The sequence below is a fragment of the Chenopodium album genome, chromosome 11 (assembly GCF_948465745.1).
Source record: "Chenopodium album chromosome 11, dcCheAlbu1.1, whole genome shotgun sequence".
Classification (NCBI taxonomy): domain Eukaryota; kingdom Viridiplantae; phylum Streptophyta; class Magnoliopsida; order Caryophyllales; family Amaranthaceae; genus Chenopodium; species Chenopodium album.
Genome location: NC_137844.1, coordinates 8,268,145 through 8,293,411, shown reverse-complemented (window position 1 = coordinate 8,293,411; position 25,267 = coordinate 8,268,145). Strand labels below are relative to the sequence as shown.

General features: G+C 34.9%; 2 protein-coding genes across 3 annotated transcripts; one reads left to right on the top strand and one right to left on the bottom strand.

Moving 5' to 3' along the window:
- The first annotated feature begins 1,671 nt into the window (after positions 1-1,671).
- On the top strand, positions 1,672-15,949 carry LOC145568457 (uncharacterized). Its single transcript, XM_081627878.1, has 11 exons — positions 1,672-2,011; positions 6,697-7,329; positions 8,485-8,513; positions 8,757-8,826; positions 9,252-9,309; positions 11,660-11,752; positions 14,210-14,324; positions 14,399-14,446; positions 15,195-15,240; positions 15,336-15,406; positions 15,510-15,949. The coding sequence occupies exons 2-11, from the start codon at positions 6,697-6,699 to the stop codon at positions 15,544-15,546; spliced, it is 1,200 nt and encodes a 399-aa protein (XP_081484004.1). The 5' UTR covers positions 1,672-2,011; the 3' UTR covers positions 15,547-15,949.
- Positions 15,950-16,881: 932 nt separating this feature from the next.
- LOC145568456 (uncharacterized) lies at positions 16,882-23,295 on the bottom strand. 2 transcript variants are annotated; one of them, XM_081627877.1, is made up of 5 exons: positions 22,926-23,295; positions 21,236-21,385; positions 21,029-21,138; positions 17,235-17,377; positions 16,882-17,149 (listed from the first exon to the last, which is right to left on the bottom strand). In XM_081627877.1, the coding sequence occupies exons 2-5, from the start codon at positions 21,381-21,383 to the stop codon at positions 17,107-17,109; spliced, it is 444 nt and encodes a 147-aa protein (XP_081484003.1). In that variant the 5' UTR covers positions 21,384-21,385; positions 22,926-23,295; the 3' UTR covers positions 16,882-17,106. The 2 variants fall into 2 exon arrangements, with proteins under 2 accessions (XP_081484003.1, XP_081484002.1); XM_081627876.1 differs by having other exon boundaries at positions 22,921-23,289.
- Positions 23,296-25,267: the final 1,972 nt, after the last annotated feature.

The window sequence follows — 25,267 nt, the reverse complement described above, 5'->3', positions numbered from 1 at the left end:
AATAATAAATTCTTTTTTATTTTTTATTTTTTTTTGTTTGTTTTGTAAATAGGATTATTATTTACTACTACTACTAACACTTTTCACTGTTACTTCGTATTTTTTTTCATAATAATTTTTTTTTATTTTGTTGATTATTATTATTATTATTATTATCATTATCATTATTATTATTATTATTATCACATGTAAAACACTGCTTATAAAATTTCAATAATACAATCCAAAATAAATAATAGAACATAGGTACGGAGTAGTAACTTAGAAAAAATAAATCATAAGAATGCATATTAATAATCTAATATTGTCTTCTGACTCGCTTGGCTCGTCTAGTTTCCATCAAGCTAGTAGCAATGTTGTCACGAACAATTGTCATCTCCCTAGTTGATGATTCTTGAACACATTGAGGGACATTAGTTTCATTGGACCAAGTTATTCGATTTACATTCACCAATTCTTGGATTTCTCCATCATTTATCCTCTCCCCTATGTGATTACTTTTGCTTTTCTTTGGGGCCATCTAAACAAGTTAGTAAAAACATTATTACATGGCTATTTCAGCTCATATACTACATAGCATAATGAAAAACCAAAATTGTGATACGAAAGATGTAAATAACAACTACATATAACAAGATAATTAAGTATAGAATAGCAAGTTTTAAAACTCAAACTCTTAAAATTATACTCACAAGGACAGGGCATATGAAAAATGTAAATTGCAAATTCATTCCTAAAAGATATAAATTGCAAATTCAATGTTCTAATACATGTTAGCAACTACTGTACAAATTAATTTTGTATAACTAAATTTTGGGTGAAAAGGGTGATAGTAGTAAATCTAAGCAGCAAACACTAATAAAGACGTCATTTTGCTTCCTCTTCATTATGCTCATGCATTAAGCTAGTTGGGATCTCACTTTTTGATGAGATTTTTTTTTTTATTTTTCAATTTTTTTTTTATAAAAAACAAATCAGAACCCATACATTTACAAATTGAGATCTCAACAAATTTGTTTTAACTAACCAATAAGGCTTCTTATTAAATTCTTCCCCAATTAAAAGATAATTAAAGAGCTTCATGGTAAATTATTCTACCTCAAATTCAAATTAAATGAGCATTTTCTACAGAACTAAAAAACTTAATAACCACAAAAATAAAAATAAAAATAAAAGCAAGTAACCAAGTAATGTAGTCATGCAGATGCCGGAGCTTGATTATGAATTTATACTCCGCCGCTCCCGACGCTCTAGTGAAAGTGATACCTTCACCCAAACTTCTCCCAAATTCTCTCTGTAGTATAGTAGCAGTATAGTGGGTAATTTGGTTTTTGGAGAGAGAAAGGTAATTGAGATGAAAATGATAATAGGTGTCATGAGGGATAAAAATGTAATTGTTATCATTTAAGCCAAAAGCCAACCCAAAAAAGCTACTCTCACTAGCTTTTGGCTTTTGGCGGAAAAGCTGGCTTTTTAGCCAACCAAAAAGCCAATTAACCAAACACAAATTTTGGCTGTTTGACCACTTCCAAAAGCCAAAAGCTATACAAAAAGCCATCAAAAAGCTACTTACCAAACAACCCCATTATCTGCAACGATTTGACATAAAGTAGAGAGAAAAAATGTCTAATCGTTACAGATAATATGAAACGGAGGTAGTAACAAGTTCATAAAGGATTAGTAGTTACCTAATTAACAATTTTGTTTTCATCACCCATTTAGATGAAAACAAAATTTAATGAAAATAGATATTAACCGTCGATATTACTCAGATCTAACGGTTGACATCATATGTGTAAATAATCTTCCTCCTAAATTTTCATTTTCTTTTTTTTTTTAAACTTCGGAGCTTTTCGCTTTTACGCTGCACCCCTCTTTCTCTCTTTCCTCCATTGAAGCATACTCTGAGTTTTCCATTGAAGCGACTTCTGAGCTTTCTTTCCTCCTTGAAGCATACTCTGAGCTCTCCATTGAAGCGGATTCTGAACTTTCTCTCCTCCATTGAAAAAGGGTAAATTTATTTATTTATTTATTTTGTATCATGGAATATTAATTTCACAATCTGGGTTTAGTTTCTCACTATCGCTAGTTCAATTTTCAGTATAATTGATTAGGGTTATTGTTGAACTATTGTTTATAATTACTCAATTTATAAAATACTATAGCAAGCGAATTTGTTGCAAGAATTTTGGTTTGTGCAATTTACGTTGATATTTTTAAAGTAGAAGAATTTAATGTGATTTTTCGAGCCTAATGTGATAATTGAGCCAAGTTTTGTTGCTAATTTGTTGCATTTTTCGAGCGTAATCGAGTCCGTGAGCCAAGCCTTTTTGAGGCTATTGGAGACCGAGCTGAGCTTGGGTTTTGAGTTGAGCTTATAATTACTCGAGCTCGAGGTCGGATTGACCTGCTTTAATCTTATTGAGCTCGAGCCGTTAACACCCCTAATGAGTCCCTCTAAGAAGTTAAACAATTAACTAGGCCTCAATGTCATTGAACCACATCAACCATTCAGTCTAAGAGCCTATTCTCTTCGGCTTATTTTCAGTTTAGTTTAGCTCATCTTTAATCAGTTCAATTCCTAATTTCCTTCTCTCATAAACAATTCATTTCAGTTCACCTCAACTCAACTCAGCTCCAATCAATTTACTTCATTCAGCTCAGCTTAGTTCAATAAATCAGAACAGGCCCTAATATAGTAATTTTGCAGGCTTTTGTTTATAATCCTTTTATGTTAGGATGAAATACTATGGAAATGGGACTTTTCTCCCGGTCACCCTTTTGCCGCAGGGACAGGTCTGTTTGGCAGAGGCAATGTGTCTACTAATTGGACATTTTGTTTATAAGATTAAGAGTGAGAGTTTCGAATTTATTTCATTGTTAGTGTGATGAGTTATGACTCAACATATTGGGTGTAGTGAGTTTTAATATACTCCATAGTTGACTAGATCTAATCATCTAAATGTATTGAGTTTCGACTGTGTGGGTGTTGTTAATTTGGCTCTATCAGTGTATATAGCCTATTTAGGTGTAGTGGGCTTTGGTGGTAATTGAATCTAAGTAACCCAGTTGTTTATTTTATTAACAACCTTTGAATCTCAATCCTCAAATGAGAAAGACTAACTCAAACTCACTTGAATCAGAACCTCTCACAAGCAAGCAAAAGCTTAACTTACAAAATTGTCAATGAACATCTTCCTTGAACATACAATCCTAGCTTTATACGAAGTATTTATTACTGACATTACTTTGCTTCCCACTCTAACAGGGAGAAGGAAACAAATGGCCACTAATATCTCCTAAAGAATAAAGGAAAAATTTACATGAATAATCCAAAATATGAGAGATCTTCTCATACTAATCCCAACTATGAGTTATTATTGTATAATCTAAACTTTAATGTAGGTCTTCTTTTATTACTCCATTTACTTGTTTAACCTACTACCTTCGTTAACAGTTATTTGCAATATTTACCAAAAATAGGTGCTAACTATTATTTGCAACAAAACTATTTTTTTCTTAATATAGTAACTATTTTATGATAAAATGACCAAAATACCCTCATATAAAAATTATTAACACATAACACTACACATAATTACAAATTATTATAACTCTAATCTAACTCAATTATCTAAACTTTTATCCCAAAAAAATCTGATTCATCCCTAATTTCATCTCCCCACCATCTCTCTCCTCCATCTTCATCTTCTTCCTTCTTCATTTCTCATCCCTCATTTCTACTTATTTCGTGAGTGGGTTCAGTAAATCTGGTTTGTGTGTGGGTTTCGTTTGATCTGGTAGGTGGTTATTTCGTGGGTGTTGGTGGTTCGTGGGTGTTGGTGGTTCGTGTGTGGGTATTAGTGGGTTGTGTGTGGGTGTTGGTGGTTCGTGGGTGTTGGTGGCTTTTGTGGGTGGTTCGTGGCTTACTGTTTCGTGGGTTTAGGTGGTTCGCAGGTGGCTGTGTCGTGGGTGGGTTTGGTTTTTGGGTTTTAGATCCGGTGGTTTTTGGGTGGTTTTCGTGGTTCTTAGGTGGATTTCGGTGGTTTATGGGTGGTTTCGGCGATTTATGGGTGGCGTGGGTGGTGGTTCATGGGTTTTGGGTGGCATGGGTGGTGGTGGTTTGGACGGTTTTGGTTTGATTGCAATTGTTTTTTTTTTTTTAATAAATTTGATTAATAATTGATTACATGTCTATAACTTTTATAATCATGTTTAAGAAGTTTTGCCTAAGAGTCCGCGCAGCCCCCATTTGTTGCAAATAACTATTAACGGAGGTAATATTATAACAGGTTATTTAATTTTTTTTAATATAATTTTACTTAATTTTATTTTTATTTTTTTTTTTTGAAAAAATTTGCTAGTTACTCTTAATGCTTTTGCTCTTGCTGTATATCAATATTTTCATTTTCTATTTTTTGTGATGTACTACTTTTAAACATTTTTTTTTCTTGTCAAAAAAAAAAAAAAAAAAACTATTTTTGTTTTGTTTTTTTTACGCAACTTTTTTTTTGTTTATGAAAAACATATTGGTTAGCATATAATGAAATTAAGTTGATTAAGAAAAAATCAATCATGATTTTAATTGACAATCAAAATCATTATGGCACAAAGTTGTTAAAAAAAGTACGAAGTATCTTGTTTCAAAAATATTACATTCACTAGCATCATAAAAACCAACGTAACATGCCAAAAACTTGATCATTTACTTCCGATACATGATTGTCAAAAAAATAAATAAAAATAAAATTCCAATTAATCAATTGCTTCCAGTTTGTAGAACATTGCCACCATCATCAAATAGCACCCCCATGCCTCTTGGGATCTAATACATAAAAAAAAAAAAAGCAAAGGATTAGTTAAAAATAATAACCTTTGATAAACCTTTAATAAACCTTACCTTAACATGATTAATAAAATTAGATGGAATAAGAGTAGTACCTGATGAGTAGTCCTATTAGCTCTACCGCCATTTCTTTCGCCTCTGCCGCCAGCCCAATCCTTCTGCTCCCGCCACCATCAACACTACCACTCTTCCCACCTCCTCAATTTTCTCAATTTTTTATTCCCCACCACAACTTTTAGCAAACTCCTCTAGCCAAAACCAACATAATTGATCAGAGTCAAGTTCAAAGGTCCTGCATTCACCCCCAAAATATTGCAATACCCTATTATCCTTCTTGAATGAACCACCACACCACATTTTCAAAGTCACCACAATGTCCATGTTCTACTCAATTGTCAAACCAAAGTAAACAAAAAAATAAAGCTCAAATATATGGAAATTTAAGTAATTAACGAATCAAAGTAACTCGTAATCAACCAATACAAACCCCTGCAAATTAAAAATTAAGATAAAATCAACCTTAAGCAACTTACAACTCAGTTTCAACAAATAACTAAAAAAAAAAAGAAAAAATTGAAATTCGCAAACTAACCTTTAAAAAGCATAATTGTAGACCATGAAATCGAAAATTTGTTCTTCGTTGTGCGTGAAGAATGAACAAAAATTTGTCAAATGGAAGAACTTTTTCTTTTTTTTTTTTTTTTTTTTTTGGGGTTATTTACATTGTAGGGTGGGGTGGTGGGGCAGGTATAGGTTATTAATTTTTTTAGTTTTTGTTTTTAATTTTCTATTTTTATTTTTTATTTTATATATATATATATATATAAAGTAAATCATTTTTGGAGGGAGTTGAGCACTACATCTTCTATTTACTTGCATAACCTGTCATTAGTCATATTAGAGTAATAAAAGAAGATCTACTCTAAAGTTTAGATTATACTATAATAACTCATAGTTGGGATTAATATGGGAAGACCTCCTATAGTTTGGATTATTCATGTGAAATTAACCAAGAATAAATTACTAAACTAAATTAGTTCAATGACTTGGAACCCATTTTAAGGCCCAATATAAGTAAGCAAAATTTTTATCTAGTTTTTAACACACAGACTGTTATTGTGAAACCAAAAAAATTATGATTGTTTTTCTTCAAACTAGGAAAAATGAAGAATAAGGGTAGGGGACATGTGATGCTAATGGTTAGAGTTTTCAAATACTATATGGAGTATAAGTTAACCTGTCACAGGTAAAATTCCCACTTTTCGTGTGAGTGTGTGATGTAAAACATGCAACTCCCATAAAGCATTAAAAGGATCAGTTGCATACTAAGTACTAACATAGCATTAGCCACTATGTTAGAGAAAAATAGGATTTGGTTTACATCAGGTGGATTGAATTTTGAATTCAATTTATTCATAGTGTAGTGAGCTATGCTTCTTTTGTTAAAATGTAAACAGTAATTGTTAATAAAACTTAAAAACTGTGAGTCGCTGAATACTGGAACATAAGAGCCGAGGATATTAATTGTAATTCAAATTGATATTGAATTATTTTGTTCGACTTTGTACCTTGTTATTGGTCTACTGTGATTGGATTGCTGTAAGCTTCTCAGTTGTAGGCACACCATCAATTTTTCATCCTCTGAATTTTACAATAGTCACCTGAATTAGCTACTGATTGTAGTCATGTGGCCATCAGTTATTTGTGTTATACACCAATTTGCAGTGTTTAACATATAAAAAAAAAACCTAAGGAAAATGTATTGTTTTCTTATGATGCTTTCAAGATTCAAGTAACACTGTGGATGTTCTCTTTAAAAAAAACCTAAGGAAAATTTTTATGGTGTGTAGATGAGTCCTTCAGTTGTTCGAAAATCTCCAGTAAGGCATCGTTCATCCAGGCAATCGGTCTCCCCAGAGAGGGATCATGGTGAACCTCGCAGAAGAAGAAGATCCCCTGCCTTGAGCTCTCCTCGTAGTAGGAGCCCATCTCGTAGAGAAAGATCCCCAGCTCGTCACAGGAGCTCTCATAGGGACAGGGGTGGTTCTCCAGTGAAGGAGAGGCATTCAGGCCGCATTAAGTCACCCAAACCAGTGAAATCAAGCTCTCCTGGGCCTAGATCTCCATCACCTAGGACTAAACGTTTAAGGAGATCTGATGCTGAAAGGGATGCTGGAAAATCTTTAGAGAGGGAACGTGAGAAAAATCTTGGTAAGGGAAATGATAAGTCTAAGCATGAGAGGAATCATAAGGAAAGGGATTCTGAGAAGGAAGTTCCGAAGGATAGAAGAGAGCGGAAATCTGATAAAGATAGAGAAAGGGAAAGAGATAGCGAAAGAGGCAGAGTAAGAGATGGTGCAGATGGTGGATCTTCTAGATCAAGACACCAGCAATCTGAGTCACCATCAGATCATCACCGTCATCGCAGCCGGCACTATTCACGCTCACCTCCACCGGCTTCTCATTCCAGAGCTCGTGATGAGGTGTCTGGTGATATCCAAACCCTGGCTTTGTTCTAGACTTAGGCTCTGTTTTTTTGATGAAAAAAAAATGTTTGTTTTGTAAAGGGTGGAAGATATTATTTCTAAAGGTGGAAAATAGTTTTCCTAAGGATAAATAACAATTTCCTTTTAAAAGGAAGGAAGGCATGTCACGTTTTCCTCCCTACTCCTTACATCCCTTTCCTCTCATCCATCTTCTCCCTTTCACTCCCATTTTCCTTTTCCTCTATAATTTTCCTTGTGGGAAGTAAAGCAAAATTATTTTTACAATTGTGTTTTGCCTTGAAAATTGTTTTCTATGGAAAAATCGTTTTTACGGAAAATGTATATTATCAAAACAAACAGAACCCTAATGCTTGATCATAATTCCTACTTATTTTGTGTTATTTATTATTCACAATCTGTGTAACCTCATATCCTATACTTTCATATGAGATGTCTTTTTGCCTACTCATATTCTGATAGGTTTGGATAGTTGGTGATTCGGGTAAAATTATTGCGTTGTTTAATTTTGGTGTGTATAGAACTATAGATAATAATAGTTGATCTAAAATTGTTGAATTTCGAAAATCCTGTGTTTGAGAAATAATTCTCAAATTGAAATAAATTTTTGTTGTTTCAGTGATGTGCATGTGTCAATGTATCTTTATAATCTCACCTCCTTTTCCCATACCAGTACCATTCAAGATTGTCTCTTTAATGTATCCTTTATAGTAGAACTGAACATTAAATCTGAAGATTACTTCTTATGCTCCTAGAAATGATTAACATATTGGACCAACTCTATGATTCAAACCACTACTTAAGATTCAAGGGCTGCATAAAAGAATTCATTTTGAGAATTAGATTATGTGAGAACTGCTGAATAAGTAAAAGAACACATTTTATAAAGACTACTGAGGTTCTACTATAGATAATGAGTTATGTCTAACTGAAGACGTAACAATGAAAGATTTGTAAAGCTGGTGATTCTTATTCATTAATTTGATTGAAAATACAGTCATTTTTCTTGCCCATTTAGTTCCAATTTTACTGATAGGGTTGCTTATCTAATAGTTTTTCTTTAATTGTGGGAGTTGTTTTATCCGGAATTTGATGCTTTATTTATGTCTAAATTTCTTTTGGTTTCTGTTTCAGGATGAAGAATATAGAGGAGCTGAACACCGGTGAGTATTTCAAAGAAAGATTTCTTTGCTGAAGGTCTTTCCAGTTATTCTTCATCTGAGTTCTGATGTAGATAAAAATTATTTGTTCTTTTTTCCTTTGATGGTATAAATTTATTCATCACCTTGTTGTTGTTAGTTTCTCCGGAGATCTTTGATTTTTTGATGTATTTGCTTATTCTTTTGGTTTTTTTTTTTTATTTTTTTATTTTTTTTTTATTTTTTTTTTTTTTATGGCATGACTAGAGATGATGATGACACTGATGCACTTGCAAAAATGGAAGCTGCTGAACAGGCATTGACAACAAAGGAAAAGGTATACTTAGCTCAGACCTTGATATGTATTACTGTGTCGTTTTAACTGTTCCACCTTCCTATTTGAAGTGTTTTGTTCCACTTATCTGTTTGGTAAACGTTTTTCTATGACCCTTTATCTTATTTTTTGGTTTCCAAACTGTTGTACCTTTCTCCTTCTTTGAGGCCAATCACCACATGGATTAATTGTAATCACTATCCTTGTTTCTCATCACCCTTGAATCTTGTGCCAAAAGCAAATTGAACAACTAAAAATTAAAAAAATGGAGGTAGTATATGCTCTATACTCTTGATGGATTATATTCTCTTAAAACTGGTGCTTTTTCTTATTTGGAACTAGTGTATTGCCATATGTTAGTATTTTGTTGTATGATTGATTGCTTAGTTTTGCTGATTCAGTTTATTATTTTTTTTTGTTATATGCAGCAAAAACCTTCATTTGAGCTATCAGGAAAGCTTGCTGAAGAAACCAATCGAGTAAAAGGTAGCTGTCAACCCCTTAATTTGATGCTTCTTTTCCTCTGGAATTTTGGTAACTCATTACTTGAGGGATTCTTGAAATTCTGGCACTGAATAGACGACAATCGTTAAGCTATGTAGATAGTAAACAGCCATCAGTGACTTAGGCGTTCTGTTTATTTACTGATAGGCAGACATCAATTCAATGGTATAATGATATAGAAGAATGGAAACAAAAACAAGATAATTAGATTGGAAGGAAGTTAATTCTTATCTGAATTAACACTTATCAGGATCCCTGTATTTGACCAACAACACGGGCTGTAGAGTCTTCAATTTATTTGTGGCTTAGAATTCCTAAGCTCCTTTCTTGATAATTTGTACTATCTACGACTAAGATTAAAGGAAAATGGAAGAAAGCTTATAAATAGTAGATTGGTGGAGAATGAAGTGGGAGTTCAACTCAGAAATATGTGACTGCGAGTGAAGATTTAAACAGTAGCTGCCTAGCTGGTAGGTTACCTTTTGTTTTCCTTCTTCCAGGGGGATGAGGAGTTAGAGGTGCTGTTGAGTTATGTTAGTAGGGGACAAGAGTGCTGTTTGAGATGTCGTGGTGGCAACTGCTAAGTGGAAGCTAGTTGCCGAACTATGGCTTTTTGGTCTTCTCTGTCCCAACTCCTGTCTCAATCATCTTTCATTGAAGATAAAATTTTGAGTCAAATTATCTGAATATTAACATAACTTGTTTGTGTGTTTATTGGAAGCTTTGATTGGTGAGAGAGATGTTTATAGCCTAATCCACCATTAACCATCCAACAGCTATACATTGTGATCTTTGTGGTTGTTTACTTTGATTTTAAGTTTTTAACTACGTATGATTTAATCACCTTCAAGTGGATCAAAAATATTCTTTCCACACACAATCTATAATCGATAAATACCATTGTGATGAAATTTTCAGGGGGGAGGGTAGGAGATTAGAAGGTGTCCTTTTCCAAATAGAACTTTGGGGTTAACAATTTGTTTTTTATACAATTAAAACTTAGCAGTTGCTAAGGGAGCTTTTAGTGGGGGTCGGGGGTTCATTAAAATTTATTTCATTTCACTTGATTAAGCAAACTCCAAGAGAAGGTAAAGAAAAGAAATATTTCTTGTATATATTTATTTGTTCTATCAATACTTATGAAAGAAGATATATCAGTTGAAAACCAAGACAGCTCCCCTTCTCTTTAAAAAAGATCTAAAAAGGATAAGAACAGCCAAGATCACAAGACGACCTAAATGATAAAATTCACTCATTCCAAGATTTAGAAAAATAAAAGGAGAACAGCTGCAAGCATATAGTATAATTACTAATCAGTCTGGTCAAGATCGTGTATTTTTGTACCAGGGTCCCTGTTTCCCTGACTATGCCATCATAAAGATTCACATTAGGCTATTGTTGAAGAAAGAGTCAAGCATTTTGGCTGTGTTCTGCAACAGCTAGCTGCTTGATGACTTGCGGGAAGGTTTGGAGAATAAATAGATGACTAGCATATAACAGAGGAAAAAGGGGCACCCAGGAGGAAACAAAAGAAGGGGTGGGGGGGGGGGGGGGGGGGGAGGGCACATAGTGGATGAGTACTCTTGTAGTAAATTGAAGAAAAGGTTGTGTTATTCATGAAGGTGGACTTTTATGTTGAATTTTGATGTGTTTGCATATATGTTACTCCATGCCTCCATAATGTATAGCAGTTGCCTTACAGAACCAAAATACTTGTTGCAGAGTTTATATCAGAACAGCCCATTCATTCAACGTGCTAGCTCTATCCACTAGTTACAGAACCATTTAGAAGTAGTTTTGACTGTTAAATGGTCAGTTTATCCACTGATTGGAGATTGGAATCATTGGATAGATTCAATTGATAAGGGAATGAATCTTGTCTCATGATTCCTCCAACAAACACTTTTTTGTGATCAGTTTTCTATCACGCTCCTGACTTACTATGAGGGGCAGTGGACCAATACCCAAATAATTCATGCATGAGGAAAATCTGGATTTTGATGGCTTATGAAGAGGAAATTAAATGCTGCTGAGAGTTCTGACTCTAAGAATCAGAGCTATTCAGTATTCACGTCCAGTTATCAATTGGACACTTTGGAAGAGTGGAAGATTTGCATCTGCATGACAATTCAATGAAATGTATAGGGAACCTGTATTGTAAAACTGTGAGTAGAAATGTTTTCAATTTTATCCTTGGGAGAACTGCATTGATATGCTTTCCAGATTGAATCCGGACAATCTTGGGCAATTCTTCTTTTTATGAGAACTTATGCACATCTGGGTACCTATTGCCAAAATTATTTTTTTCTTATGTGATTTTTTACTGTTGCAGGTATTACTTTGCTTTTCACTGAACCTCCTGATGCGCGGAAACCTAACGTAAGATGGCGTTTGTATGTTTTCAAGGGTGGTGAAGTGTTAAATGGTAGGTTGGAAAGAGCTGTTTATCTTTATCTGTATTTGATATTGGGTAATGTGGTTTTATAATACCCTTTCTTTGTATTGCAATGCAAGCTATCTTCTAAACTTTCTTATTTTGCTTCTTAATATATATTTCAGAGCCTTAATCCTATGAGTATGCTTCACGAACTAGGTTTGATCTAGAGTATTTGAACTAAAAGTAACAACTTTAAAACACACAAATCCTGATGTAGAAACCTATTCAGGAATTTATTCTTGAGTTCCCAGTTAAGTTCTCTGTTGAGATGTTTAACATTTATATGATCTTTGTTATATCAGAATAAAAGAATACACTTGATCTAATCATCCTATGTTATTTAACAACTTCATTTCACCAGTATACGTTTTGTGTAGATGACATTCTTAAAAGAGCATGAATCCTGGACAGTTAATTTGGACCAAAAATATGCCATTTGGCCAAGTTTTACTCCAATGCACGTACTGTCCAACATTAGTAGCCAATTAAGAATGTCATTGTCAATGTCCATACTTTGTGGCCAAGTTTGACTCCTATGCACGTGCTGTTCAACATTAGTAGCCAATTAAGAATGTAGTAGTCAATTAAGAATGTCATAGTCAATGTGACAATATGCCATTAAAAATGGTGTCCTGAGACTTGGGTGGATGACTTGCTAATCTGGATGAGCGTAGTTGTTAACTTGGAAATTGGAATTGATAGAATTTGCATTCTTGTGATGTACGAGAATACCGTTGATGTAACAAATGATAAGATATTTGTAGGCATCATATGGATTGAGGCTTGTTGGAACTCTGTGGTAGTGCTTTGCTAGCCTTTTAGGTAGTCACACTTGATGCTTCAATGTTAAGTAATGATTTCATCCATTAAAATGGTTTTTCTCTTTATGTTACCATTCACAATTGTCCTGATGGAATTTTGCTGATGTGCTCCTTTTAGTCCTTTATTGCGTCTTAGGGAAGGTCCAGCTGATGTATAGTGTTATTACAGTGTGTGTGGACCACTTGTTGTTGAAGCTGTTGTCAGCACGTTAGGATAGACAATTGATCTAGTAGTGTGCTGTGTCTGCTTTAAACTGATTACAAGAGGGGTTGATGACATAATTTGGCTAGACGGTTAGACCACATGACCATTTAGGTTAAGATGCCCAACCATCACGGATCATGTATGTGCTTAGTAGCCAGCAAATGAATCTTCTTTCGTGTGATTCTATTTATTTGCTCACCAAATATGTAAGCAGCTTTTATTGAAAGTGGGACTATCAATCACATTTGATGTGATTCAGTTTATTAAACAAAGAAGTATCTTCTTATTCCCTGATTTCTGCTACTAAGGATGTCTAAGCTATGCTAATTCATAGGAAAACTATCTATAGTGGCTAGTCTATTCTGGATGTTCTCTTTAGTGGTTGGATGCAGTCTGCATAGCCAGTGTCAAAGTCAGATGGATCCATGTAAGGTAATTCAGTGCTTCTTTTCCCACATTAAAGGCTACACACAACACAATCCCTGTGTTCTACCCATGATAGCTTTCAGGATCATTTCACCCTAGTTTCACTACTAGAGGCACTAAAAGAATTCCTCCCTAAGGACGACAGTGCCCATCATTACTGAAGCCGAAATTTTTTTGCTGGCTACTACCCCACCTTGAGGACAAAATGGGAGTTTGGGGGCCCTTTAATGCAATGAACTGATGTAAAGTGGTGGAGCATATTAGGTAGTGCAATATGATTCTAGTAGTAGTGCCTTAAGGAGGAATACAAGAGAGTTAGTTGGAGGAGTAATACTATAAATAAGAGAATAATAGGAAGGGATTAGCATGTTGAATATTGTTTCTGTTTGGCACCTTTGGGTTAGCTTATTGAAGCTGAACTGGGATAGAATCCACCTTTCGAAATTGGAATTATCATTCACATGCTGTTACATCTGCCATTGATGAAGCTTAAGCTATGCTTATTCATGGCATAATGATCCCATTTTAAGTGTAACTTTCCTATAGGAGGGAGTTAGCTTCCCTACTTTCTCATCCCTACCTTATCTTTTGGTTATCTTAATATCTCTTGTTAGTCCATTACAGAGTGAAATATTCTAGTTTTATGGAGTATTGAGGAAGAAACATGCTTGGCAAGTGACATGATGCATATGCATGTCTGTGAGGGTGGCTGCGTAGCCTATAAAGTTTGAGCTGTTGAAAAGAACAACTTAAGGTAAACTTTGTTGCGAGGAAGAAGACTTTGATTGAGGCCGAAAAGGGACTTGATGACAGAAAGATGGAAAATTCTTGTTAGGATCTGCTAGCTTCTTTCTTCCCTTTCAATTTTACGCTATGAAGTTACTTTTGAAAGCTCTTCATCATGCTCTCAATTTAAGCATATATTCCTATGCTAATTATGTGCTTCACTCCTTTGATGTGGGTCCTGATGTAATTGCATCTCATTTTTAACAGAGCCACTTTACGTACATCGTCAGAGTTGTTACCTATTTGGAAGAGAAAGAAGAATAGCTGATATACCTACAGATCATCCGTCTTGTAGCAAACAACATGCAGTCCTTCAATATCGGTAGGTTTGTTAACATTTTTTCTCCTCAACTAATCATTTGGTAAGCTACTATAATAAATTGTACTTTTGGTCAGGCAAGTTGAAAAGGAGCAACCTGATGGCATGGTGTCAAAGCAAGTAAGGTAAGCATATGGTCAATACTATCAGGAGATTTTACTTTTTTGTTAAAAAAAAAAGAAAAAGAAAAAAAGACCACTTTCCTACTATTCAGTCATAGCAACTTATTTTGAAAAAGTAAAAACTATTGCTAATGTTACCCATGATTTATTTCCCTTCTACTAGTACTTAATTTCTAGTCTTTTTTTTTTATTATTTCATTTGCTTTGCTCATGAGAAAGGCCTATGGAAAGGAGCAGCCTTTGTTTTAGTAATTTAATATCTGATTTTTTTTTATTTTTATTTTTTTTTTTTTTTAAAAAAAAAAAAAAAAACTTTATTAAATTAAGCTGCAAAATATCTTATTTTCAAAAATATAACTGCATGATACTTGAAGAACTTGAATTAATTTGCTCTATTGTTCAGATGTAGGATGAAATGAATTTACCCTATTAATTTTGAAACATTGGAACAAGCTAATTTTGGTCTTATCAGCAGAGTAAATAACAATACATCAGCTGATCAGCAGAGTATATAACTATAATCCATTATTTTTTTCTTGTATTTCCCATTGGTGAATTTCAAAAAGTTCTTTCTATTAGGAGTCTTTCAACTAATAGCACATTTTTTGTACAGATTTAAACCTATTTTATTCTTTAATTCCAATTATTAATGTATAAAATGCACAATTATTTAAGGTTTTCCACTATTAGAAAGTGTATCAAATGCACATTTATATATGACTTCCTCTATCTTAAACTTGTTATTTAACAGGCCATACTTGATGGACCTTGGAAGCACCAATAAGACCTTCATTAATGTAAGCTATCCTAAAAATTTTAAACCCTTCATCACCTGTGATATTTGATTATGTTTGCTAAGTGGCTTGACTAAATTTGCTGCATTTAATTACAGGAGAATCCTATTGAAGCTCAACGTTATTATGAGCTTTTTGAGAAGGATACCATAAAATTTGGCAATAGCAGGTAAGTTATAGCACGGTTTTCAGTGCAATCACTTCCAGTTCCTAGTTCCCATTCCCATTTGAAAAATGTTTGTTTCATGACTATCTACTATGGGTTTCTGCAGCCGAGAATATGTACTGCTACATGAGAACTCAAATTAGTTATTCTGCTTCAGCTCCCAGTTGGCTGTTGATCAACCAAGAAAATGTACACGAATATATCCTGGGTTTCTCTTCTTGCGAATATTTCATGCCCTGTTCTCGGTTCATTTTGCCCATCTTTCTGTGGACTGGGTTTCTGTTGAATTTCAAAACTGGAAGGGCCTATTCTGTAAGAGAACATTCTCGGAGTTAGATTATCAACTATTGGATGAGTGAGTCCCCGTATATAATTATGGAGTTTTTTTGGCCTTCTTCAGTATTACTTCATATGCTTATGTACTGCTACGATTTATTTGGTTACAGTGTAGTGGATATGCTATGATGCAGTATGGTGCTTGTTACAAACACTCCAGTGATGCTTTTCATTTTATTTTCTATTGGAACTAATCACTGGTCTTCGAAACCTCCTTGTCACTTGTCAGTAAGAGTTTGTTCTGAAGATCTTGAATAAATTTTAGGAGCAATTTTTCTATAAATTTCTTTTTGCAGAAGTATTGCATGACCTATTTACAATTTGAGTGAGACTAAATTAAAACTTCGATCAGTAAATTGATGTCTTTATTTATTCATCACTTATCGTAAACTAGAGCCTATGATTTCAATATTTCCATATCATAATTTCCTTACAATAGAACTAAGCTTGGGTAGCTTGAGGCATGTGGGCAATTCATTTATGGCATCGATTACAGTCTTGAACTCTTTGACAAGGGATTGTAGTAGGAAAATTTAATTTGATGAACCACAATTGGCAAGTTTTTTGGCCAACTAATGTCTCGTCAACTGATTTATCTATTTATTTTTGCGATTAAACGAATAGAAGCTACCGAAGGGGCAATAATGTCTTTGTATATGGTATTGGGAAAAAAAAAAACATATCAATAAAACTCAATATCAAGGTTATCTCATTTTTTACATAAGGTTTCAGGACGAGTTAGGGCTTATTACAAAAAACAAAAAAGTCTGACTTAGATTTCAAATCACGTTCAGTTTGAATTTGTTTCAAGCCATATATTATAGGTCAAGTAAATTTAAATGAAGGTTGCCTAACCAAATACATCAGTAATTCATTCTGGTAAATCAATCTTGTTACAGGTGTAGTTTAGACTGATTCTTGACTGTTGACACTGTTTTCTGTACGATCTCTGGTTGATGTACGGGATATTTGAGTATGTCTTAATGTGATCTTAGACGTGATGCTTGATTGTTGATATGTAGTCTGTAGAATTTCTGGTTGATATGTGGGATATTCAAGTATGTAACAATGTGATCTTAAACAGACCCTCCCTATAAATCCATCTTTCGTCCAACATTAATCCTTTATTGATTACAAACCAGTGAACATAAAACGGAAAATCAGAATATGTAACCACATGAAGAATAACAAGAAATCACGTCACAAGCCAATATGTATGTTATATATCACAACTTGTTCAAGCAAATATCCAGTTTAAACTTCCATGGTCTACCATAGGGCATCTGTTGGATAGTTATATCAAAAGATAGTTATTTCCAGCAGAATAATCATCATTTTAGATGAAAAAATGATGCTGGCAAGTTCCATTAGCCCCTTCGACCTTCACACAATACAATGTGGTAACCATGCCTGAATCATAAAAAATATGGATAATTTCAGAGGGTGAAGTAGCAAAAGGCAAACAAAAACTAATAATAAGTTTCAGATGATTTACGTAGATTTGAATGCTGGACTGGTGGCTCCTATAGCAGTGCTAAAAGCAACCTCCTGAAATGGGCCAGCCATCTTTCCTCGGGGGAACCATCCAAGGTCCCCGCCCCGTTTGGCAGAAGGACATTCCGAGTATTGAGTAGCTAACTGTAAATAAAAAGGCAACAATGAAGTCTTAGGATTGCAGCACAAATACATTACAAGACATCGATGCACATTTTGTCAAATTTAATACGATACAAATCTAATTAATTAGTATCAAGAGGATGTACCATATTTAGTTCTGCACAATGGGCATCATTTAAGGCCAAGCTTTTAAAGATAGCTTCTAGTTCTTAAAAGTAATACTTCCAAACAAAAAAAAAAAAAAAAAAACAAAAAAACAAAAAAAAAAAAACAAAAAAAACAAAAAGTAAAAAAGAAAAAAAGGCATTTGCAAGAAACCCATCAACTTTGGTTGGCAATGCAAAGGTGTTCTCTAAACTTCTAGGAATCCAGAGGTTTTATCTTTGCTTAGAATTTGAGGAAAACAGGTAACAACACAATACCAGAAAAACTGCCAAGAACCTGTATACCAATGGTGAGGCACCTATGCACATCACTATTATGGTTCACGTTTCCCACGACAAAACTTGTTAATGGTTGATTAACAAAGTAAAGGGTTTGTGATTAAGGGTAGGAGAGAGTAAGGGGGGAAATTAATCAACCACCACCACCACCAACTGCCATAGCCTCTCTCTGGCACCACCCACTAGCAGCAACATCCACCACCCACATCCACCCACTCTCTGAAACAACCACCACCACCACCATGACACCTATCCCGAAACCACCCTCTCACCACCACCATGACCCGAAACCCCACTAGCAACACCGCAACTATCCATAACCCAATCACCCAAAACTCACCCCATCCTAATCGCACCAACACCGCACCGTAACCCAATCACCACAACCAAGATCTAAAACCCCTCCATAACCAACCAAAACCAACTCGCCCAACTCACAACCACCACAAACCCAAATAAATTTTTAGGGTTTTAATTTTGTGGAGAATCGGCGGCTATAACAAGGGGAAAAGGAGCCGGCGGCGACTTTGACAAGGGAAAAGGAGACCGGTGACTCGATCGACAGTGGTTGTGAAAGAAAAAGAGAAGAAAGTGAAACAATAACAAGGTTCGTGGTGGCTGGTTTCTGGGAATTTTGGGCGGTGGTACTCAGGTGGATTCGTGTTGGGGGTGGCCGACTGGGTGGGGGATTTCGGGCTGGGTCGTGGCTATGACAGGAGTGACAAAAATTGTGGTGGTGGTGGTGACAGCGGCTAAGAGGGAGGTGGGAGAAAACTTGGTGATGATGGTGGTGGATGTAGTTGTGAGAAAGGAGAGAGATTGGGATTAGAGTTTAAATCATGAATGAATTAATGTAGGCTAATATGTTAATAACATATAATCTTATTCATTTAAGGTGGGCTATTGAGGATAGATTGGTCATTTCACTAAAAAAAATTACCACAAAAGGAAATTTTTACTTTGTTGCACATAATGTGTAACTTCCGTTTTTGGAAAATGTTGCAAATAATACGTAACGGAGGAAGTATATAACATTATTGTACTTTTATGACATCACATATTATCAAGTCACGTCATATTATGACACACATCACTATAAATATGACATCATTATACTTATATGATATCATTAAATTCATATGACATCATTATAGTCAAGTCATATCACTTCATTATACTTTTATGACATTATTATAATCAAGCCACATCACATCATTATACTTACATGACATCATTATATTTTATGAATTTCAAAATAGAAACAAAACTCATTCTTGGTACTTTATAGACATCTTTATAGGCGTCTTATGGTTTCAAACCACCTTATATGATCCCAGGACTCACCCCACACATTCAGTTCATTATTTGAAAAAATATAAAAAGTTTGACTCGAAATCGTGTATATAGCCTTCAATTTCAGACAATTTTTCACTTTTTCGGACCCGGAAAAATAATTTGTTGAGATGCTTTCCATGGACCCCTAATACACCCCAAGAGTCCATTTGGGTGGGTAAAACCATCTAATATGCCTTTAATCATGCAAGCATCACTTTTTCCCCAAAAATATATCTAAACTCTTCAAGCCATATGTTGTGATCATTTCAAAGCAAATGCCACTACATATGTCAGTATAAATTGAGTTTCACCACCTCACCTGGCTAGAAATCTTTATATAAAAATCTACACTGCCACATTTTAAAGCGTAATCTTTCAAAAAACTCTATCATATGATTTCTTCTTTCTCCCATTATATGACAAATTGCATCTTGCCTCCTAGTACATGTTCAAATGACAATTTGTCGGTAATGTTTGATTATTTTTCAAAAGTTTAAATTTCGAGACAAAAAAGAGACATCAATAATCAAATTCAAGAAAACGGTTTACTGCCAAGCACTAATCACTACTTGCACTTCAATGAGAAATCTAAACTTTTTACCAAGTTTAACTATGAAGTCCAAAATGTCAACAAATCACAACAATTTGATAGAGCCATTATAAATCCATTATAAGTCCACAGGTCACATACAATTTCATAGACTGAGATATACACATTTTGAATTTTAAATTACTTCCCTCCACCTCCCCTGTTAGTGGAGCTCCCTCAGCTTTTGGTTTATAGTGGCTCTTTTTTTTTTCTTTTACTTTTTTGGCGCATGGGGCACTCGGGTAGTGGCTTTAAACTTCACATTTGTACAGTACTCAAACATAAAGTAAATATTTGACTAGCAGAAAGGGGCTCGTAAAAATTCAAACCTTATTTCCAAAGGATGCAGTTGGCTACATGAACCAATAATCTATCACACCATCTCACATGTTCATCTACAAAGATCCATTTCCTCCATACGCTTCTATGAGTTAAACAGTGCTACCACTTGAAAACCACTTTCATATCAGTTTTAGCTCACTCTATTAGCTTTAATCTAAATTATTTTAGGTCTATCTCGACTTCTTTTGAACTCTCCATTATCACAACGCTCAACCTTTATACACCCACAGGTCGACGTCTCGAATGCTCAAATGAATGTAGTCGATTCATCGTTATTTTATCATCAGTATCCTTGACTCTAAATTTCCTATATTTCTGTTCCTAATCCAATACCTCAAGATTTTCCCACGCATTCATCTCAATATACTCATCTATGCTACAATCAACTTCTAACGCTCCTTATATGCCACCCGTAAAATGTAGTTTGTAGAATTTTCCTTATTACCTTAGAGGCATGCTACAATCGCTCAAAACCAAGTCATTGCTCTTCATTCAACCAGACTTAATTCCATGACTTACATTATGATATATATATAGGTATTGTTTGCTTTGTTGACAAATTGGCAGATTCTTTAGTGTATCAATTGTTTTTCAATCTTCTAATGTGTTTTGTCATTACTCTTAAGACATCAATCATAAAATTCTGATGTTATAACTTTAGTTTGGTTAAAAAGTTGTATTGCAAGGGAACTAGAATTTCGCATGTGAATCAGGGGCAAGAGAAAAAAAAAGTGTTTGCAATCCCAATATAGTTCCTCTTGCAACTCATTTGAGATTACAACCTCTTTCAGCTCCCCCTCCTTTTATATAGCTAGAACTGGCAGCAAATAGTCTCGCTATCATACTACAGCACAAGTTTCTATTGACCACCACTACTAATGGCATCATGAAAACCACATCAAGCTCGTGCATTACTTTAAAACTGGCAAAACCTTAAATCTTTAATAGTTTATTGGAATATACCTTTCCAAACTCAGCTGGTGGAACCTTATCCCCAGTATCAAGCCAACCCTCTTGCAATTTTTGGTATACCTCATTAATTTTCCCTTGCTTCTCACATAATATATGCCTAGCTGAAAAAGGTAAACCACAACACGAGTTCAGCAATAGTGAAAGTGATATTATGCACAAGGTGAAGATAAAAGGAAAGAGTAGGGGGATGCAGCCAACCTTTGACAAAATTGCAAGTTCCAAGCTTGTCTCCCTTACCACCTTTTGAACCACCCTTATCCTTTGAAGCACCCTCATCACTGCCACCAGCTGCCTGTTTTCCCTTACCTTTTCCCGCAGGCTCCTTTTTCTTTGCGTCCTTTCCCATAACTGACATGATGGCAAAAACAGCAAATGCATTAGATTGATGAAGGAGTCGCGAATATCTTTAATACATTCAATATAAATAAACATCACTTCTGCTAATTAATTACCACCAGTCCAGTAGTCTGCCAATATCTATAGAGATATTTAAAATAATTTGCGAATTAATGGCAGAAAGAAATCCTTCTTCCTTCCCGTATCGCGTCCTAGACAGGCCGCTCGAACGAAGAAAGTGAAAAGTAATTTTGTCCAAAGAGTTAAAGACAATCACTTAATTAATATAAACCACAAGGTAAAGAGAACTGCTAAGTATGACCATGTTGTGATCCTTTTTGAAAATGGTGGCTAAGTTCAATCTCAGTAACCACGACAACCCCCCTACTAAATCAGATGTTGTCCTTCCAAAGACCACAGTATTACCCATTGTGTCGTCAGCTAAAAGCAGAAAAGACCAAGTAGAGAGGGTGACACTGATGACACCAGAAGGTGTAATTCTTATAACACTAGAGTTCACACACAACAACCTGCATTCACTTAACATTTTTTTCATGATTCTTCATTCTTTCATGTCCCATCATCATACCATACAAGATAAGTATCTTCCAAAGTTAGCACACATACTCAAGTTAACTTATCTCCCGGTATATAAGAAGCTAGCTTGGAAGACTGCTCCTTTTACACTAATTAGCAAAATATTATTCTCCAAGAAGCACAAAAAGTAGCAATCATGTTATAACACTGAAAAACAGTGCAATAAAAAAGGGTCTTATCTACAAGGCGTCGCTACACTTTTCCAAATTCAATTTCAAATCAATAACACCAAAACAACCCCCCACCCCCCTCAACACAACACAACAAATTGTAGGGCACTTATCCAATACCCAAGTGTACACCTTCCTACTAAAACGGAGAAAACGTGAGAGGGTATAAAATTACACTCAGGTGTAGGATGGAAATTGGGCGCAAACAGGATCACACGAAACTCAGTTTCTACAAATAAATACATATAACTTATTATCATTGCACTTATTAAAAAAAAAAAAAAAAAAAAAAAAAAAAAAAAAAAAATACTCGTACCCTTCAATATTACGAAAGGTGGTATATTTTCTTAATAAGAAGTATCATTTTTCTAACATCAAAAGCCCATTAAACTGCGACTCTGCAAGTGTTAGCACCATTGCTACCATCTAAGCAATCAGAATTATCACAAATTACGGGTACACCATCAACAACTAAGTATCCCCAAAAATCTCAGAATCAACCAGATATTGATTAATTGGGTAAGCAAAAATCAATTGAAGCAATCAAGATAATTGTTTGATTTACAAGTTATTAATGCAGATTAATGCCAAAGCGAATAATATAATGATTTATTTTTGTCAAAACCACCAAATAAGAATATAAACAAGTTAAGACAACAATAATATACAAACCCAATTAAAAAAAAAAAAAAAAATGAACCCAAAAAGAATCATCCATGATAATCAACATCTAAGGATATCCAAATGAAAAAAAGTGACAAAGGGGAAGAAAGGTCAAACCTTACAAGAACAATGAAGAGGTTGAAAGAGAAGAAGAGGAAGAGAGCAGCTTCTTGTTCAGAGTTTTGTGTGCTTTTGGTCGCGCTTTGCAGAGTTTTCAGGGGATGAGAGGGTTTTAGCTTTCAACTGACGAAGGAATATTTTGCGGGGTGATAAAATGATAATGTAGGTTGAAAAGTAAATAAGACTAAACTAATCATCAAAACTTCTTAGAGTGAACAAGAACTCAAGTATTTAGAGCTTCATTTCAGGTTTTAGGAGATTGTGAAATCGATTCTCATTCCGTTTTTGTGGCTTTCTAAATATAACAGAAAAAGGGAGTTTTATGGCGCTTGTGATTTCTAGGGAGTTTCAAGGGGAGGAAGAGAAGTTTTGGGATGGTGATTTGGGGGGAGGGGTTGACGACACGATGGGGGAAAGGGCAATGAGCTGGCAAAAAAGGGGGGTTGGCCGGAGTGAGGGATGGTTGGCTAGTGGGGGAGGGGTGGTCATAAAAAAAATTAATTCATTAGGTTTCATTTAATCACAAAGTTTCATATGTAGCTAATCACACCGGGTGATCTGAGTTACCCACTCAGTGTCTTGGTGTATATCACTCAGCCATATAAAAAATAGAAATTGATTTATACACCTGAGGGTACGGTGCACCCAAGAGTACTTTTTGCTCATTTCGATAATTATTGCTCATTTTATCATCAAATGAACAAACAAATACTCTTGGGTGCACCGTACACCTGGACGTATATAATAATCTCTCCACAAAAAAATGCGGTGTTATTTAATAATTGAAAATTTTTCACTTTTGCTTCCAGCAAAACACACGTATTTCACTTTTGCTACCGAGGAAAATTTTAATTTCATTTTGGTACCATACAAAAACAAGTTTGTTAAAAATTGGTACCACTTAACAATTTCACTTAATATTTTCGTTAGTGAGATCCACCCATCCTCACTGTCACATTCCGACCACCACTCCCTCCTTAGCCACCATAACTGCCTCCCTATCAGCCACCAAAAAATAAAATAAAATAAAATTAAAAAAAAACCCAGCCACCCTTAAAAAGCCCAACCCCTCCCGTTAGCCACCTTCCCCCCTGTCGGCGGTCGGCGACCCCATCCCACTCCCTTTCTCCGATCAACGCAGCCCAGCCCCTTCCCTTTTCCCTGTCTTGCTGCACTGACCCGGAAACCACCTCCCACTCCATTCACCCTACCGGAATCGGGCCCCCTCCCCATTCCCACCACTGGAATCGACCCGCCCTCCCCTTCCCCTACCTTTTTCGGGCACCCTAACCCTAAACCACCACACCGAAACCACCCTAAACCAACCCGTTTAGGGTGGTTTCGTTGTGGTGGTTGGGGTCGGGGTAGCAAGAATAGGAAAAGGGAGAGGGAATGAGGCCAATAAGCTGCGTAGGTGGGGGAAAGGGAGTGTGGTGGGATCGGCGTCGGCCGCAGGCAGAGGGGAGGGTGGCTACGGGAGGGGCTGGGATTTTTAGCGGGTGGCTGGCTTTTTTTTTTTAAAATTTTTTTTAATAAACGAAACGGAACCCTAACGGATTCCGTTAAGTGGTAGCAATATTTAACAAACTTGTTTTGTATGGTAATTAAAATTTTCTCCGATAGCAAAAGTGAAATACGTGTGTTTTGCTGGTAGCAAAAGTGAAAATTTCCTTAATAATTTAATTAGGATTTATTTAAAATAACCACAATTAAAGTTTTGATTAGGAGTTAATTAAATTGTTTACAATAATATCCAAAAATAAATGTTATCTAGTCATCTAGGTTGTAGGTAAATTATCATATCATATAACTATATATAATATAAAGCTAAACTTTTAGCCAGGTCACGAGGCAGCGACACTTGACGTGCCAACTTTTCGCCAAATGTCGTGCCATGTTGGATAGATTTAAATAGACTTCATAAGATAAAAGAGTTAGTTTAAAATTCGATTTAAATAGAATTTTAGGATAAAATTGTTAGTTTAGAGTTTTATTTTTGATAAAATACCAATATTTCAAATGTACAAATTGAATTATAATTTTATTCAAAAAAATTATTAGATTATAATTCTCAAAAATTATCATATAAATTTTTTTTTCTTTGTATCATAATATTTTTTGGAACGAAAGAAGTAGTTCAAAGCGTAAAACATCCATTTATAATATATACTAATCAGTTAAAATAATATATATACTTCACAATCTGATAGTAATTTATTACTATGTAGGCCTGTCAATTAGGGTCGGATCATGAGTTATCTCGAATTAAAAATTTATTTTAAAATTCAATAAACAACCAAGGCATCGCACGGGTCACAAAACTAATATTGTATATAATGGGTAT